This window comes from Budorcas taxicolor, chromosome 2 (genome assembly GCF_023091745.1).
Source record: "Budorcas taxicolor isolate Tak-1 chromosome 2, Takin1.1, whole genome shotgun sequence".
In the NCBI taxonomy this organism is placed as follows: domain Eukaryota; kingdom Metazoa; phylum Chordata; class Mammalia; order Artiodactyla; family Bovidae; genus Budorcas; species Budorcas taxicolor.
In genome coordinates this window covers 88680804-88698341 of record NC_068911.1, presented here as the reverse complement: position 1 = coordinate 88698341, position 17538 = coordinate 88680804, and the positions used below count along the sequence as shown (strand labels likewise).

The window sequence follows — 17538 nt, the reverse complement described above, 5'->3', positions numbered from 1 at the left end:
ATCTCATCCTCTGTCATCCCTTTCTCCTCCTGCCTTCAGTCTTTCCCAGCATCAAGGTCTTTTCCCATGAGTTGGCTCTTCCCATCAGGTGGCCAAAGGATTGGAGCTTCAGCATCAGTCCTTCCGATGAATATTCAGGATTGATTTTCTTTAGGATTTACTGGTTTGATTTCCTTGAGTCCAAGGGACTCTCAAGAGTCCCCAAGACTCTTGTTATGATAGTTTCAGGTAAACAGCAAAGGGACTTAGTCATACATATACAGGTATCCATTCTTCCTCAAAACCCCTTCCATCCAGGCTGGCACATAACATAGAGTAGAGTGCCATGTGCTATACAATAGGTCCTTGTTGTTTACCCATTTTGAATATAGCAGCGTGTACACTTGCAGATGACACCACGCTTATGGCAAAAAGTGAAGAGGAACTAAAGAGCCTCTTGATGAAAGTGAAAGAGGAGAGTGGAAAAAGTTGGCTTAAAGCTCAACATTCAGAAAACTAAGATCATGGCATCTGGTCCCATCACTTCATGGCAAATAGATGGGGAAACAGTGTCAGACTTTATTTTTGGGAGCTCACCTAGATAGCATATTAAAAAGCAGAGACATTACTTTGCCAACAAAGGTCCGTCCAGTCAAGGCTATGGTTTTTCCAGTGGTCATGCATGGATGTGAGAGTTGGACTGTGAAGAAAGCTGAACACCGAAGAATTGATGCTTTTGAACTGTGCTGCTGGAGAAGACTCTTGCGAGTCCCTTGGAGTGCAAGGAGATCCAACCAGTCCATCCTAAAGGAGATGTCTTGGGTGTTCATTGGAAGGACTGATGCTAAAGCTGAAACTCCAGTACTTTGGCCACCTCATGCAAAGAGTTGACTCATTATAAAAGACCCTGATGCTCGGAGGGATTGTCGGCAGGAGGAGAAGGGGACGACAGAGGATGAGATGGCTGGATGGCATCACTGACTCGATGGATGTGAGTTTGAGTGAACTCCGGGAGTTGGTGATGGACAGGGAGGCCTGGCGTGCTGTGATTCATAGGGTCACAGAGTCAGACACCACTGAGCGACTGAACTGAACTGAACTGAATGTGAGCTGGTGAGTGTTAAAGGCACTTTAGGAAGGAAAAGAATACCAGTCACAGACTGCAGCCCCTCCCTACAAAGAGCCCCAGGGGAGCTCAAGATGTAAGAAAAACACAGCGCACTGGCCCCAAATAGCTGAGACGCACATGAAAGGAATGATTTCAGTGAGCCCAGACTCTTGCACCTTCCCATTCATATAAAAGTGCTAAATTCCTTAACTTGAGATGTCTGGGGTTTTTTTTTTTTTTCATTAACAATAATCTTTTGACATTAAGACTACCTACCCTTTGTTGCAAAACTTCTATTTAACCTGTCTCCTCTCTCACCTCCTCAGAGCAGTTCTCTCAGGGTTACTTGAGATGCTGTCTCTCGGGCTTATAGTCCTAAAAATTCCCACCATATAAAACATAACCCTCAACTTTTAGGTTGTGAATATTTTTTAAGTTGACAGTGAGCTACACAGAATTAAGATGAATAAGTCTTCGAATTTGTCTGATTTAACCTTACAGAGGCATGGATACCATGTACTCAGAGGTGCACACATGTTGTTCTGTGAAACATCTTAACGATGTTTTGAAACAATGGGCATGTTACTTGACTTGATATATCTTCTGTTTAATTTTATACTCTTCTCTTCCCTGGGCTCTACAACCCTCATGATCTCCATAATATGTCTACGCTGATCACATCCAAACTCTAGGTAGAATCAGAGTGTCAAAGTAGGGAAGGGATGTCAGAGGCCACAGCCTTTGGTCTTCACCAGAGGAGACTCCTTCCACAACACCTGACATCAGGTCCCAGGTCCCACTCCACTCCCACCCCTAAATCCAACTGAATGCAATTAGAGACACGCTCTCTACTTAGACAGCCATTGTGGAACGCCTTCCTCCTTTTGGGTAAGTCTGATCACTGTGCCAAATGAAATCAGACAGGCCCAAGTGCTCTCAAGTCCACCCAGGTCTGCTCCTCAAACTCTACAGATCTTAGCCACACGTCTGGGACCTCCTGGAAGCAGTGCTGCTCTCACAGCGTGAACTCAGACAAGGTCAATGAGAGCTGAGATATTTACTTGGCATCTTTCCTTTTGTACTTTTCCCTCTTCATTTTCCACCATTCAAGCAGGTGGCAGGGTCTGCGCTTCCTTGTCTGCTGAGGGGAGGGGTGTTTGTTACAGGAAATTGCCTGCTCTCCATTTCCCCTTCTGGATTTTGTGTCCTTAAAGCCTAAACCGGTTGGAAACATTTTGTGCTAAATGCCTCTGGAAACAAAAGAAGGTGGGGATGCTTTTAGATACAACAAAAGCAGAGAGGAAGTTCCTTTAATAGCAATAAGGGGTGGGGGAAGATACTGATAGAGAAGGGAGCTCTCTTGCCAATGCCCCAGAGAGGAGGGGCTTTGTGTCTCCCTGCCTTGCCAAAGACCCCCTGTTCCCAATAAGGTCTGATGCAACACAACATCCATTCTTTTTCTTTTTTAAGATGTTTATTTGTCTACACCGGGTCTTAGTTGTGAAATGCAGGATCTTAGTTGAGGCATACAAACTCTTAGTTAAGGCATGTGGTATCTAGCTCCCTGACAAGGGGTTGAACCTGAGCCACCTGCATCACAAGCTCAGAAGCTTAGCCACTGGACTACCAGGTAAGTCCCACAGCACCCATTCTTAAGGACCACGTGGATTTGGTCAGTGAATTAGTTCTCTGAATTGGAGCTCCTCCCCTCATTCTCTCAACATTCTTGCCAACCCCACCCTTACCATGGGGGGTCCTTGTTCTGCTCTTGGTCAGGGTAAAGGCAGCTGCGAACGTGGCTAAGCATCCTGCCTGCCCAAGTGCTGTCTCTCGCACAGTGAACTTGGGGGCCAGAAACCCACCCACATGACACAGCTGTGTCCTAGTGGAGCAGTACAGTGGACAGAGCTTTGGAGTCAGACATACCCAGGGTTGAGTCTTGGGGCTCACTTATTTTTTTATTTATATTGGAGCACAACTAATTGTTACTTTCAATAAACTTCTTAATGGGAACTTAGCTTTCTCTTGGAGAAACTAAGAACAGTGTTATCTACTGTGGTGTCACAGAGGTGTATGCCCCCATTCCCCTGGAGTGACGACCTGCTGTGATGAGAGCAGTCAGCAGATAGCCTTGCGTTGCTGTGCCGTTAGGATCCACCAGGTACTCAAGCCCGTGCTTTCCCTGGGCTGCTCCTCGACACTGCCTGAGTATAGGGACTAGAGCCAGAACATTTCTGCCCAGAATGAGGATCCTCTGCTGCTAAGTCGCTTCAGTCATGTCCGACTCTGTGTGACCCCATAGACGGCAGCCTACCAGGCTCCGCCGTCCCTGGGATTCTCCAGGCAAGAACACTGGAGTGGGTTGCCATTTCCTTCTACAATGCATGAAAGTGAAAAGTGCAAAGTGAAGTCGCTTAGTTGTATCTGACTCTTAGCGACCCCATGGACTGCAGCCTTCCAGGCTCCTCCATCCATGGGATTTTCCAGGCAAGAGTACTGGAGTGGGGTGCCATCGCCTTCTCCGGAGGATCCTCTAGTACTCTGGGAATCCCCAGCTCCTAGGGGGTGACGTTCTCAAGCCTCCATCACAGTCTGAGGTTCTTCCTCCCCACTTTTTCCTTCCTCCTTTCCTTTCACTGAGTCAGAACTCCATCAGATCTGGAGGCTCTCCTTCCAGCTCTGCTTCTGTTCTCCCCCCTTTTTTTTCTCATAGACATTTGTTGTTGTTGTTCAGTTGCTCATTCATGTCCAAATCTTTGCAACTGCATGGATTGCAGCACACCAGGCTTCCCTGCCCTTCACTATCTCTCTGAGTTTGTTCAAACTCATGTCCATTGATTTGGTGAGCCTATCTCATCCTCTGTCGCTCCCTTTTCCTCCAGCTCTCAATCTTTCCCAGCATCAGGGTCTTTTCCAGTGAGTTGGCTCTTCACATCAGGTGGCCAAAGTATTGGAGTTTCTGCTTCAGCATCATACCCAATGGATATTCAGAACTGACTTCCTTTAGGATTGACTGGCTTGATCTCCTTGCAGTCCAAGGGACTCTCAAGAGCCTTCTCCAGAACCACAATTCAAAAGCATCAGTTCTTTGGCGCTCAGCCTTCTTTATGGTCCAACTCTCACATCTGTACCTGACTACTGGAAAAACCATAGCTTTGACTATATGGACTTTTGTGGTTCATAGTGAAAGTGATGTCTCTGGTTTTTAATACACTGTCTAGGTTCATCATAGCTTTCCTTCCAAAGAGCATCTTTTAATTTTTTGGCTACAGTCACTGTCTATTTCTGCTTTATTGCCTATGCCAAAGCCTTTGACTGTGTGGATCACAATAAACTGTAGAAAATTTTGAAAGAGATGGGAATACCGGACCACCTGACCTGCCTCTTGAGAAACCTTTATGCACGTGAGGAAGCAACAGTTAGAACTGGACATGGAACAACAGACTGGTTCCAAAGAGGAAGCACAAGCTGGAATCAAGATTGCCAGAAGAAATATCAATAACCTCAGATATGCAGATGACACCACCCTTATGGCAGAAAGTGAACAGGAACTAAAGAGCCTCTTGATGAAAGTGAAAGAGGAGAGTGGAAAAAGTTGGCTTAAGGCTCAACATTCAGAAAACTAAGATTATGGCATCTGGTCCCATCACTTCATGGCAAATAGATGGGGAAACAGTGGCTGACTTTATTTTGGGGGGCTCCAAAATCACTGCAGACGGTGACTGCAGCCATGAAATTAAAAGACGCTTATTCCTTGGAAGGAAAGTTATGACCAACCTAGATAGCATATTAAAAAGCAGAGACATGACTTTGTCAACAAAGGTCCATCTAGTCAAGACTATGATTTTTCCAGCGGTCATGTACGGATGTGAGAGTTGGACTATAAAGAAAGCTGAGTGCCAAAGAACTGATGCTTTTGAACTGTGGTGTTGGAGAAGACTCTTGAGAGTCCCTTGCACTGCAAAGAGATCCAACAAGTCCATTCTAAAGGAGATCAGTCCTGAATATTCATTGGAAGGACTGATGCTGAAGCTGAAACTACAATCCTTTGGCCACCTGATGTGAAGAGCTGACTCATTTGAAAAGACCCTGATGCTGGGAAAGACTGAGGGCAGGAGGAGAAGGGGATGACAGAGGATGAGATGGTTGAATGGCATTACCGACTCAATGGAGATGGGTTTGGGCGGACTTCGGGAGTTGGTGATGGACTGGGAGGCCTGATGTGCTGTGGTTCATGGGGTTGCAAAGAGTCGGGCAAGACTGAGCGACTGAACTAAACTGAACTGAACTGTCTGCAGTGGCTTTATAGCCCAAGAAGATAAAATCTGCCACTGTTTCTACTTTTTTCTCTTCTATTTGCCATGAAGTGATGGGACCAGATGCCATGATCTTAGTTTTTTGAATGTTGACTTTTAAGCCAGGTTTTTCACTCTCATAGGCATTTTTCCTAATAAATCTGGACTTTGGATTCACTTAAGTGTCTGCTTCTCAGAAAACCCAACTGATATAACTACCCCTAGAAAACTGTTCTAAAAATTTAAAACAATAGCATAGTTCCTGTCTTTTGGTAGCTGCTCAGTTAAAGGTTTGCTTCCTCTACGTGGGATGCATTACAGGGTCTGAGTAATACACTTCTATATCTGCTCAGTACTTTAAGCATGGATTCCATGTGTGAGTGAACTTCAGTAGTCAGCAATGTGAAGTTAGACTTCTTAATATAGCATTCCAGACTCTGACCTATCAAAATCATCTGCAGGCAGGTAATCATGTTTGGGTGTGTGAACAGGTGGGTTGGATTGTGAGGGAAGGAAACTGGCTTGGGTGCCAGGAAGATCTAAATCTAACCTTAATTTGCTGTGTACCTTAGGGAAATCACTTAACCTCTCTGTCTTCAGTTGACTCAACTATATGATGGGGATGATACTGCTTAATTTACTAATTGTGAGGGTTAGAGATAATCTAGGTAAGGCATCTAGCACAGTGTCTGGCCCACTGTAAGCGTCCAATGTGCTGCCTGTATATCCTGATTCTTACCCTGTAGTCTTATTGCCTCTACATCATTTCATTCATTCAATATTTATTGTGGGTCTATTATGATAGGAACTTGAGACATAGCAGTGAAACTGACAGGCACAGATCCTCACAGAGTCTGACAGGTCGGCACATCACAGTACAAAGTACACCCAGTAATTATAACAGAAACATTTAGATGCTGCTTATTACGTGCGAGGTACTGTTCTAAGAGCTTTACTATACATTCACTCACTGAGCCTTTATATCAGTCCAACCATGTATCTGCTCAAGATGCGATAACTAGGAATGTGATAGACTTGGGTAGATTTGAACCCAGGCAGTCAGCTTCAGAGTCTATATTTTTAACAGCTACACTGTTACTTCTCTAAACATCTGAATTAGATTTTATGACTCCACAGATCAGGAACAATCCTTACAGAAGTATATAACAAAACCTAGTGAATTAAATCAGTAGACAAACACTTGTTTCCTTTAGAGAAACATAGGCACAGAAATAGTAAGTCAGCTGAGCAGGTGTAGACACTGGTGACCCACATGGCACAGTTACCATCCCCCAACCTCCCACTTCCTCACTATTTGCTCGGCTTTGAACTCAGCAGCTGTTCTCTGGCAGTGGCATTAGAAGAAAAATTGTTATAATACAGTTTTTCACCTTACTTAGCCTTGACCTTTTCATCTGCAGTAACCACAGGGCTCTTCTAGTTCTAATAAATTCTCAATTTTCAGTGTCATAATCTTTTATGCCTATCAGAACTTTCTGGCAGAAAAGTTAAAGTCAAATCAGTGTGTTTTATTTGTTGTTTTCTTTTCATAAAAGCATCCACATGACTGCATTAAGTAGTTTGCTGAGTGTCTGCAAGGCAATCAAGGTGGCAGTAAGGACACTGGACCCCAGACACTAAGTTCATTTCTTATTACATGGCAGACATAACCGAGCTTTGCATGCCTGGGTAGCCAAAGTGACAGCAGCAGTTTGTTCCAAGAAATCCTTTAGGTTTATGACAACATACCATTATCATGACCATTCTAGAATAAAAATGACAATGCCAATATGATAAAAACCCACCAGCCTCTTCTAACTAGTCAAGAATGATTAAGACCAAAAAAAATGATTGTACTTACAGGGGGGCACTGTGCAAGTTTATCAGCCGCTACCAGTTGAACATTTAAGTGTTTACTTTGAGACTTTCCTCTAGATTTAATCAACCGCTGTAAAACCTGATAGAAGAAGACATGAATCTGAGATACTATCAGTGAATTGAAAGAAAACCAAGTAAATCAAGACATCTTTTTCAGAGCCTGTTTAACCCTGAGTATTTAATAGGGAGGAAACACAAAATGACAAGTTTTGTATACATATAAACTCTGTAATGACATCATTCAATTACATTGGCTTTCAGTTATAGTGGATTTGATATGTCCATCCTATTCTTGCTACATGTGAGGTCTTGGTGGGTTCCTAAGTACCCTTCCTAGATTTTATCCAGAGATTTCAAAATGAGCCCTGCAAAAGTGGAGGCACTGATCTGTACCAGATCATTTATGTCCAAATTCAGTTGAGTACCATTTTGGTTCACTATCTTGATGTCTGATCAATATCAGAGTCACTTATATATTTGGCTCTCTTTATGTCATTGATAATTATTAAGGCATTCCAGTCTAATCTGACATTAACAGGACAATTTCATCTTCGAAATCTAGGCAAAACATTTGCACTGGTATATTGCTACATATAAACCGGTGAAATACCTATATCTTTTGGGGCACTGCTGCAATTGCATTTTTCTATATACTCCTCTTTCGCTTAACTATTTTTTTGCTGAAATACGATGCTTCCTCGGAAACAGTATTAATCTATGAGGCTCTATGATACCACAGCACACATATCCACGAGGGGACCCATTCCTGCACTTGTGGACTCCCTGGCGACTGGGGCCAGAAGGTTGAACTCTATTCCGCTGCAGTAAAGGGTGCTTGAATCCCCTTCAGTTCTGGGTCAGCGACTCTAAATGGTCAAAGTCATTTCACTCCATTCTAATGATTGCCCAAAGGTCCTGGCTTGGTCGGGACTCCAGGCTCACCCTGCACAGAACCAGTGCCTGGAGAGATGGAAGGCTGAGGAGGTCAGAAGGGTTGGGAAGGGCACATGCTTTCCCTGGGAGAGGAGACTACTGGTCTGGTTCGAAGTCGAATACGCATTTAAGTAAGAAAATGAACTCTTGGAGCCACTGGAAAGAAACTGATTGTGAAGGTAGTACCTCCCAAGGGTATCCAATTCATATTCACTTTTTAGAACATCAAGTTTTTAAAATTAAAAAAATCCAAGTCAAAAGGGACCAATTTAAAAATAAATAAATAAATGGATATATAAAAGTTTGTAAGGGAAAAAAGGGACCGATTTGAGGCTGTCTCACTTTTATTTTTATCTCCCCTATTGGCATAAAGATACATGGCAGATACTCCATTGTGCTTCATCACAGAATAATTATATTCCTTGAAGGATTCTCCAGGCCAGAATACTGGAGTGGCTAGCCTTTCCCTTCTCCAGGCTAACGTTTCCCTTCTCCAGGGGATCTTCCCAACTCAGGGATCAAACCCAGGTCTCCTGCATTGCAGGCAGACTCTTTACCACCTGAGCCACAGAGGAAGCCCAAGAACACTGGAGTGGGTAGCCTGTCCCTTCTCCAGCAGATCTTCCCGACAACCAAACCGGGGTCTCCTGCATTGCAGGTGGATTCTTTACCAGCTGAGCTATCAGGGAAGCCCTGAAGAACCCAACCTAAGCATAAATGCACAGATCTATAAAGTTTCCACCAGAGATGTTATACAGTGATGTTTGGCTTTTAGATTTATGGTAAATATATGTGTACTTCTTGAACTATTTTCTCTCTCAGCTGGGGAGATAATATAGGTGATATAAGAATCAATTTTACCTAAGAGATTTACCAAGATAGCACCTAAAATCTCTGAAAAGCCAGACTTAACTTTTTGTCATCTTTCCTGTTTTTTGTTTTTTGATTTTTTTTTTTTGCTTTTTATTATATTCTTGCATAACTGCCTGGTTTGGGAACCACACAGACAGTGAGTTTCTTGAAGGAATAAATTATTCTTTATTTGCTATCTCAAAACTTTAAGAACCTGTACAGAACAGGTGAATCAAAAACAGTATTCATTAAAAGGGTCTTAAAAAGACATTTTCCTTGCCACAAACAAAAATGCACAGAGCGAAGAGTGTTTCAAAAGAAACTGACCTTCTAAATCTTAAGACAGAAATGAGCTAATTACCTTTGGAGATGAGACTTTTACATGAACAATAATTGGTGCTAAGGAGGTCTTTATAAGTTGTGCTGGGTGATTGATGGTGTCTGCATCAAGAACAACCAGTTGCAAAGATCTTGCCAACTCAAAGATCCTTTCAATTTCACTTTGCACTTCCGCTAAAAGGAGAAATAACAAATAACAGGTCACGGTATTTTTTATTAATTAGTTCCTATATTTAAAAAATAGTACCTGTTTCAGATATGTTAGCCTACATTGCAAAACAGAATATTTTGAATTTTCATAGTTCTAACTTAAGATCTTTTCCAAAGAGAGATGGGTTTTGAATTTTACCCAAAACTAAACAGTTGGTGGAAAAAACTGAGATGGTGCACTGGATTTGCTTCTTACACTCACTCTAATATTTAGCTATTTACATAGCTATGTTGTTTTGATTGTGATTTTGTTCTAAAGAACTTTACTTTTAGCTCTAGAAGCTGAAACCACATTTTAGGAAGCCACCAAAATACAGGTGCAGAGCAACATCACATGGAAAACAAACTGCACTGAAATATGTCTACCAATCAACAGTTTACAGGTTAATATTTTATGGATATGTTTTTATAAAGTCATGCAGCTCATCTGTTCTGACTGATATGCACATTTTTGTATCCTTGTTAAATGTTCTGGACCTACTCTTACAATTAGCATATTGCTAAGTCTTCACTAAGTGCCAGGGCCAGTGGACTTATTCTATGGCATAATTATCTTCAGTATTAAAAAAATACAACAACGCCAATTAAAGTGTCACAATGCATTTTGATGCAAATCTACTGGGCCAGGTGTAAGAGCCAACTGACCTGAATTTGTGCATGAATCTGGTCAAATGAAAGATCTAGTTATTTTCAATGTTCAAAGCAATCTGGCTGTTGTTTAAGTAAAAATTAAGCAGATTATCTGCAAAACATAATATGGATTTCTGAACTATAAAAGCTTTTTGTAATATATCTTCTTATAAATCACCTGATTTATTGATCATGTCCAAAATCTGAATTAGTCTATTTAATTTTCAGAGAGATGATCTCGTTTTGCTTTTTGGTTTCTTTTGGCTACAGGTATGACCTACCAATATTGTAATCTTGTCTAAATTACACAGAGTAGACAAAGGCATCTAATTTAAATTATTTCAAAGATGGACTAGGAAAAAGTTGATGTCACTCTAAATATCCTCATTGAAAAGGATATGTGCCAGAATCTCATGATTTGCTTATTCAGAATAAACACAAATTTATGTCAATCACCAAAAAGACCTCCTTTTTTACTGAATAGACTGACAGGGTGTGTGGGATCATGAATGCTCAAGTCTATCATGTAACTATTTTCTAGGGCTCCGCATAATAGCATAAAATTCTTATAAAATTCTTATTTCCCACAAAATCACTGATGTTTAATGCACGATCTGTATTAGAAGTATGAATTTAAAGAGTCACCAGGACCCAGTAGAAGCTATTCAGTTCAACTTCTGACTCACAACATGCTCTCGGATTTCCTTCCTGTAATGGGTTGAATTGCATCCCCCCCCAGATTCCTATGTTGAAGTCATAACCCGCTAGTACCTCAGAATGTAACCTCATTTTTGAGATAGGGTCTTTATAGAGATCATCAAGTTAAAATGAGGTCATTAGGGTGAGTGTTACTCCAGTACAACTGGTGTCTTTATAAAAATGGGAAATTTGGAGACAGGCACACACAGAGGAGAACCCATGTGAAGACGGATGCAGAGACTGGAGAGATGCTTCTATAAGAGAGGAATGCCGGAGAGTGCCAGAAAAACCCCAAGAAACTAGCAGAGAGGCATGGAAGACAGTCTTCCTCACATTCCTCAAAAGGAAGTAATCTTGTGGATACCTTGGTCTTAGATTTCTAGCCTCCAGAATTCTGAGGCAATAAATTTCCATTAAAAAAAAAAAATTTCAACATATCCTATTATCCAATACCAATGGCCTGAAAGATTTCACATTACTTTGAATGGTGACTAGCTTTCAATATAGCAATGTAAAGAATCTGGACAATTTGGCTTATTTGCAAAATTCTGAAATACAGTCTACATTTATTAGCAACAACAACCTACTTGTCCCTTTTTTCCCTCATATGTCAGGAACAGAAAGATTTTTTTCCAGAGGAAATGTTCGGAAAATAAAGGCTATTTTTATTGTAGTACGTTTTAGCTGTTGGGGTGTGGGTTTTTTTGTTTAATGTTTGTTTTCCATTAAACTGTCACAGTTAACTGTAACTCCTGGCCAGAAAGGTACTAAAACAAGGTTATACTGCTTTAAGCTTCAAATTTTAATACAATGTTTTCTGATGTAGCAAAAAAAGCAGTGAGGCAAAGTAGATTGCCCTGGAGCAAAGAACCCTTGAGGCACTCCGAGTTTCTGAGGAAATAATTCAGAGATACTTGGGCCTCATTTACTTTGCACCAGCAATGAGGTAAGTGTAATGTTTTGGGAGATTTTCTTGACCTCATCCTTGATGTTCAGCTTGCAAGGTCTTAGTTCCCTGACCAGGGATTGAACCTAGGCCCTGGACGTGAAAGTGCTGAGGGCAGGCACACCTACTGCTTAACCAACACAAAGCCTGGGCCATGGGTATCAACAGAGAGATGTTGGGGCAGAGCAGGCCAGGAGGCTGCAGAGGTCCACGCTATATACTGGAGTGGGTCTAATACTTGAATAATATGTATAAGGAATACAATAACTAAATTATACATGTGAGAAAGAAAGTTATTATCTACATAGCCCCTTTTCACCCACACCGCAGGGCTTGTGGGATCCTAGTCCCCTGACCAGGAATTGAACTCAGGTCCTCTGAAATGGAATCACAGAGTCCTAACCACTGGACTGCCAAGGAATCCGCTCATATCCTTCTTTTTTTGTTGTTTTAAAGAAAAACTTTAACCAAACCCAACAATATCTTGACTACCATGCTGATTCCAGTCAAAGCCTTGGAATAATATTATTCCAGACAAATGAACTCTGATAAGTCATGGACTAGGATCCTGGGAAACCTGAGAGAACATTTCTCTAATAACTCGGCTACAGCTGGTCTGGACTCAGCTCTTATAGCAACCCTGTCACCTGTGATCTTTCTCTCATATCTAAATGCTTAAGCTATGTCAATGGCTCTTTGTGGCCCCAAATGACATTTTCCAAGGGAAGTACCTTGGAACACTAATCTGATGAAATAACAAACACAAAGAAGGGGATTTTCTACAAGGGAAATATTGCATTTATAATAGCTTCTCTTGGAATTTCAAACATGTATTACCTTCTTTATCTTTAGGTCTCTAAGAAGTCTTACAGCGAAGAAACCTGACAACTATTTAATCCACAAATTTCAAATTTATTTGACCATGAAAAACATACTATTTGTATCTTTTAAAAAATCAACATTTTGGGACTTCCCTTGTGGTCCAGTGGTTAAGACTCTGAGCTTCCAATGCAGGGAACATAGCTTTGATCCCTGATGGGGGAACTAGGATCCCACATGCCATGTGGTAAGGCCAAAATAATAAAATCAACATTCTGTGGGATCTATTTTGGAGGTCTCTTTAGCAAAGCATACTAGAGCCCTAATATACTGGCCTAAACCTATTTTTACAGTCTCTTCCGTTGCTCTCGATTCATGCCCTCCACTTCCTTTTTCTAAGCATGATCTGCAAGAAAAACCACTTATTTCTCAACCACATATTGTTTCTATGTCAATGCTTTTGTACATTCTTGACTGCCTTAAGAACCAGCTCAAAAAAAAACCAAAACACAAAACTGTAAAGTCTTCTCAGATACCTCTTACTCCCTATGTTTTTCGCTTTACACTTTTAGTACTTTGCTCATAATTCCATCATTACACAGCATTTTAACCATCACTTCCTTTTTTCTGTTTTCTTACCATGGGTAAGATAGTTTGTCTTAGTCCCATTTGTACTTCCTAAGTCTGGTGTAATGCATGGCAGTAAAAAGTGTTCAATAAATATGTAATGAAAGAATCTACAAATATGTATTAACCAGCAGACAAAAGGGCATAAGTGGCTCACAGAGTGGTTATTATAAGATGTTGCCCTTAAATTAACTCCAGTGGTTGTGGCTATAAGACTTTACAGAGTGAAAAGGAAAACCAATGAACTGATATCTACCTTGTTTCTTTCTCACTATTTACACTAATCCCCCTCCACCTACTCCACTGGCTCTGACAGTAGGTGAGTACATAGATTATACGGGATGACTTCAAAGGGAAGGAATGGTTAAAAGTCAAAGGCACTTTGAGGAGTGAAGAGGAGGGTGGAAGATAGGAGAACAGATGCTTATTTGAGAAATCGTCAATCTAACTTGGCATCCTTGCCATTCATGATATATTACTTTAGTTAGTAATCTGATTCATCACCAACTCTGCCTTCATCATCCCTGAAGGTCAAAATACTGTGCCTTTAAGAGTGTTTCACTCTATAATGTTGAAGGCTCTAAATAGAGAACTAAAGAAGGAACCCCTGATGTTTGGGATCCTGTTCCCACAGACACACAACTGTCCCATTTGGTATGTTCAGCATTCTTTCACAAAGCAGACCAGAATGTAAATGCAAAAGAGACTTATGGGTGGACTGCACCACGCTGGGCCATCACAGAAACCACAGACAGGCTTTTGAGAGGAGTACTGTGCTTCTCGGGCAGCCTGGACCCACTTCTGTGGTTGGTGAATCCGTCCCCCACAGCCCTGCTCCTGTATGGCTTGATGGAGCTAACCACGTATATTAGTGTTTTTGCTTCTCCATCATGGTGACTTTCATGATGCTTTCTGACTGGTGTACCAGGAAAGATAAGTTTAAACTCCTTACATACTGTTAATGATAGTTGCTACATCCCCTTAAGGATGTGACTATTCTGGGTACCAGCTGGCAGCAGAAACCACACTGAGAACACCATTATCGAGCTTTCTCCTAAGAATCTGAGAAAGGTGGACATCTCATTTGCTTTCAAGTCAGCTGTGACTCAGGTATGACAGCTGTCATTAGCCTCATTGAGAAGCTTGGGTAAAGCAGGGATGGGTGGCTTCGTGTGCTGAGGTGGTAACAGATGAAGACAGCCTCTTGAGGATTCTTCCCACCAGACTACTAATTAGCTAACTGACTGGAGCTGAGACAGAGAAGGATCAGCTGCACGACTCTGCTCTCTGCTTTTGTACGACTGGCCTTCTCGTCAGTTAATCAGTGCTTCTCCATTCAGAATGGGGAGCAGGGACTTCCCTGGTGGTCCAGTGGTTAAGATTCCACCTGCCAATGCAGGTTACTCAGGTTCGATCCCTGGTACAGGAAGATCCCACGTGCTTCTGAGAAACAAAGCTGGTGCTCTAAAGCCAGTGCACCATAACTACTGAAGCCTGCCCACCTAGAGCCTGTGCTCTGCGACAAGAGAAGCCACCACAATGAGAAGCCCTAGAACCACAACGAAGAGTAGCCCCTGCTCACCACAACTAGAGAAAGCCCACAAACAGCAACAAAGACCCCAGAGCAGCCATACATTAATGAATAAAGGAAAAAAAAAATTAAAGAATGGCATCAGAGCAAACTGCAAAGGCATTCACAAATGCAACACGTGTCACCCCAGTCTGAGCGCAGCTTGGAGAAGCAGCACACTTGAACATCTTACCTAAGCTGGACCGAGTGTTCGAACGTTCAATTATTGCTCTCTTGCTGGGATTATTTAGCACAGACCTCTTAGCAAGAGAAATGTCAGCTGTCACTCTTGTTATTGATATCCTATGAATAGGAACACAGAACAGAACAAACCAGTAAAAATGTGGTGGGGCTCTCCAAGCGATTTATAACCACAGTACTTAATAACCACTTTACATACTATAGTGCAACCACAGGATAATAAAACATTGGCCACAAGTATTTTAAATAGGCTTTGGCTAGCATTAAAATACAAGCAGAGCAGAATGGAGGAAGGTTTTTGGCTATTCAACAACAAAAAACTCCAGAAAGAATGCAAACTCTTCCTCCACTATTGTCTGTCTTGCCGAATTCTCCTTATAGTACACACCATACCAAGAGGGAATCAAAACATAAATAAACCATGTTCTTTCTAGCAAGCAGCAATACAATTTCCCCACAATTCATAGCTGATTTTCTCTTGAACAAGACCTTCAGGAACTGCACAGTGCCTCAGTGCTGCTGGTCAAAGAGGAAAATCCTCTTCATTTTAATCATCAAAGACAATCAGCCAGTTGGTAGCTGTGTTGCATTCCTGGTGCTCAACAGGTAACTCATAACCCATGAAGCATTTTGCCACAGGCCCGAAGGAATGCTTCATTTCTAAGGATATGAAAAATACGGTTTCTTTTCTACAGGCACAAGATTCTTTAGCATGTTTGCATATTACTTTGAATGCATATGGTGGACAGAAATAAGACACTATTGCTGAGGGCAATGTGAGGATTGTGCCAGGATTTCCATAAGTCAGAAAGTATCCTGCAGTCATGCAAGACAAGAATAAAGCAGAGACATTGCCAATGAATGGAGACAGAAGTCTATCTTGTCTGTGGATATGATCTAGCAAATGAGAATCTCTGGAACTTACAACTTTCAAGTTCTTTATTTTAGGCTGGGTTTGCTCAACTTCAAACTATGATCTATCTGCAGAATGCAAAGAATGCCTCTCTAAGCCAGCTACTGCCACCGTGGGCCCTTCCTCACGCTTATCTTCAGAGCTTAGAGGATTCCAGAAAAACAGACAAGGGCCCTTCCGTTTTATACTCACGCACTCTTTCTCCCCAACTTTCAAGCTCCTCTAGAGGGTGGAGCAAGGAGGGGATAGAGTTATCCACAACTGAGTCCTATGTTATCTCGCACCTATTTAGGGATACTGTCAGCCCTCTCAGGAGACTCCTCACTTGACTTCAGGGACCTGAATCCTTGAGGAGAATTTAAGACAGTCCTCTTTGGTCAGAAATTATTTCTTTAGAGCAACAGGCTGTGCAGAAAAAGTTCTGGTGCCATTTTAAAGCAAAGTACTCTTTGTTGGTTGTGTTGGATATATAAGCTGCAGATGGTGAGGAAGTTTAAAGCATTTTAATTCCTTAGAATTTTTCAGGCCCTAATAAATTATTTGAGGCATCTTCAGACTGTCTTCTGTGGAAACCAAGAATTTTGTGAAATATCTCAGGTCACTGAGAACATCAAATGGGGGCCGAGTTGGCCAGCAGGGGCCCATCTTTCCCATGCTTAATACCAAATAAAGGCCTCTGCATTTCTGTTGGGGCCTTACCTATATTGCAAAATTCTGGTCTGTACAACTTCTTCATTTTATCAAGAATAAAAGTGAGACATGAAGAGGCAGTTCCACATGGATCCCTAGCGTCTAAGAAGGTCTAAAGCACAGGCTCCCAAGCTCTAGGCCAGCACTTAGTCACCAGACTCATAATTCTCTTACAGTTTCAGCTTCCTTCTCCAGCAACCCTGAATCTCCAGATACCAGCCAAACCATCAAGAGCAGATCTGGGCCACACAGAATGATAGCCACTTTTTAAGTCAGGTTAAAGTCCGTGGAGCCCATATCTGAGTCTCTATTACTCAGCTGGCCGCCTCATTTGAGGCATGAAATCTCATAGTCAGTCGTGGTCAGAGCTCATTTTACCTACAGAATAGGATTTGCTTGTTTATTTTTGTGTTTCTGGTGTCTTTGTTTGCAGTTTTAAGAATGGAGTTGCCGATTAGAAAAATACAATCAAGTTCTAGAGCATTTCAAACATATGACTGGAGACAAGTAGCTTGGTGTAGGGGCAGAATTCAGCCTTTTAGAATATTCACTTTTAGAGGATAGAGGATCCAAAGATTCTATTCTGCTTAGATGAGAATCAAATCTTCTAGTTTTATACTAGCCAAGTAGTGACCCTGGTTCTTAAAAGTTGGAGGGATTATCAGCAGATGTGCACACTTATTTTCTCCGGGTTTTAACACACTTTTACAAAGCCATTTTCAAATATATATAAAGAGGCAGAATAATAACACACAAACAAAAAAACAGGAAATGAAAACTGCTTCATGTGTTCTGAAAACAAAAAAGGTGTGGACAATAAAAGATTCTTTTTCTTTTTTATTGGTCAAT

General features: G+C 41.6%; 1 protein-coding gene across 1 annotated transcript in view; it reads right to left on the bottom strand.

The window, feature by feature from the left end:
* CACNB4 (calcium voltage-gated channel auxiliary subunit beta 4) overlaps positions 1 to 17538 on the bottom strand; it is a 269698-nt gene that overhangs the window by 15866 nt on the left and 236294 nt on the right. Inside the window, exons 10-12 of the mRNA XM_052656892.1 lie at positions 15079 to 15188; positions 9407 to 9558; positions 7244 to 7339 (exon numbers count right to left, since the gene is read on the bottom strand). Coding sequence (XP_052512852.1) covers positions 7244 to 7339; positions 9407 to 9558; positions 15079 to 15188 — 358 coding nt within the window. The remainder of the gene's footprint in view (positions 1 to 7243; positions 7340 to 9406; positions 9559 to 15078; positions 15189 to 17538) is intronic.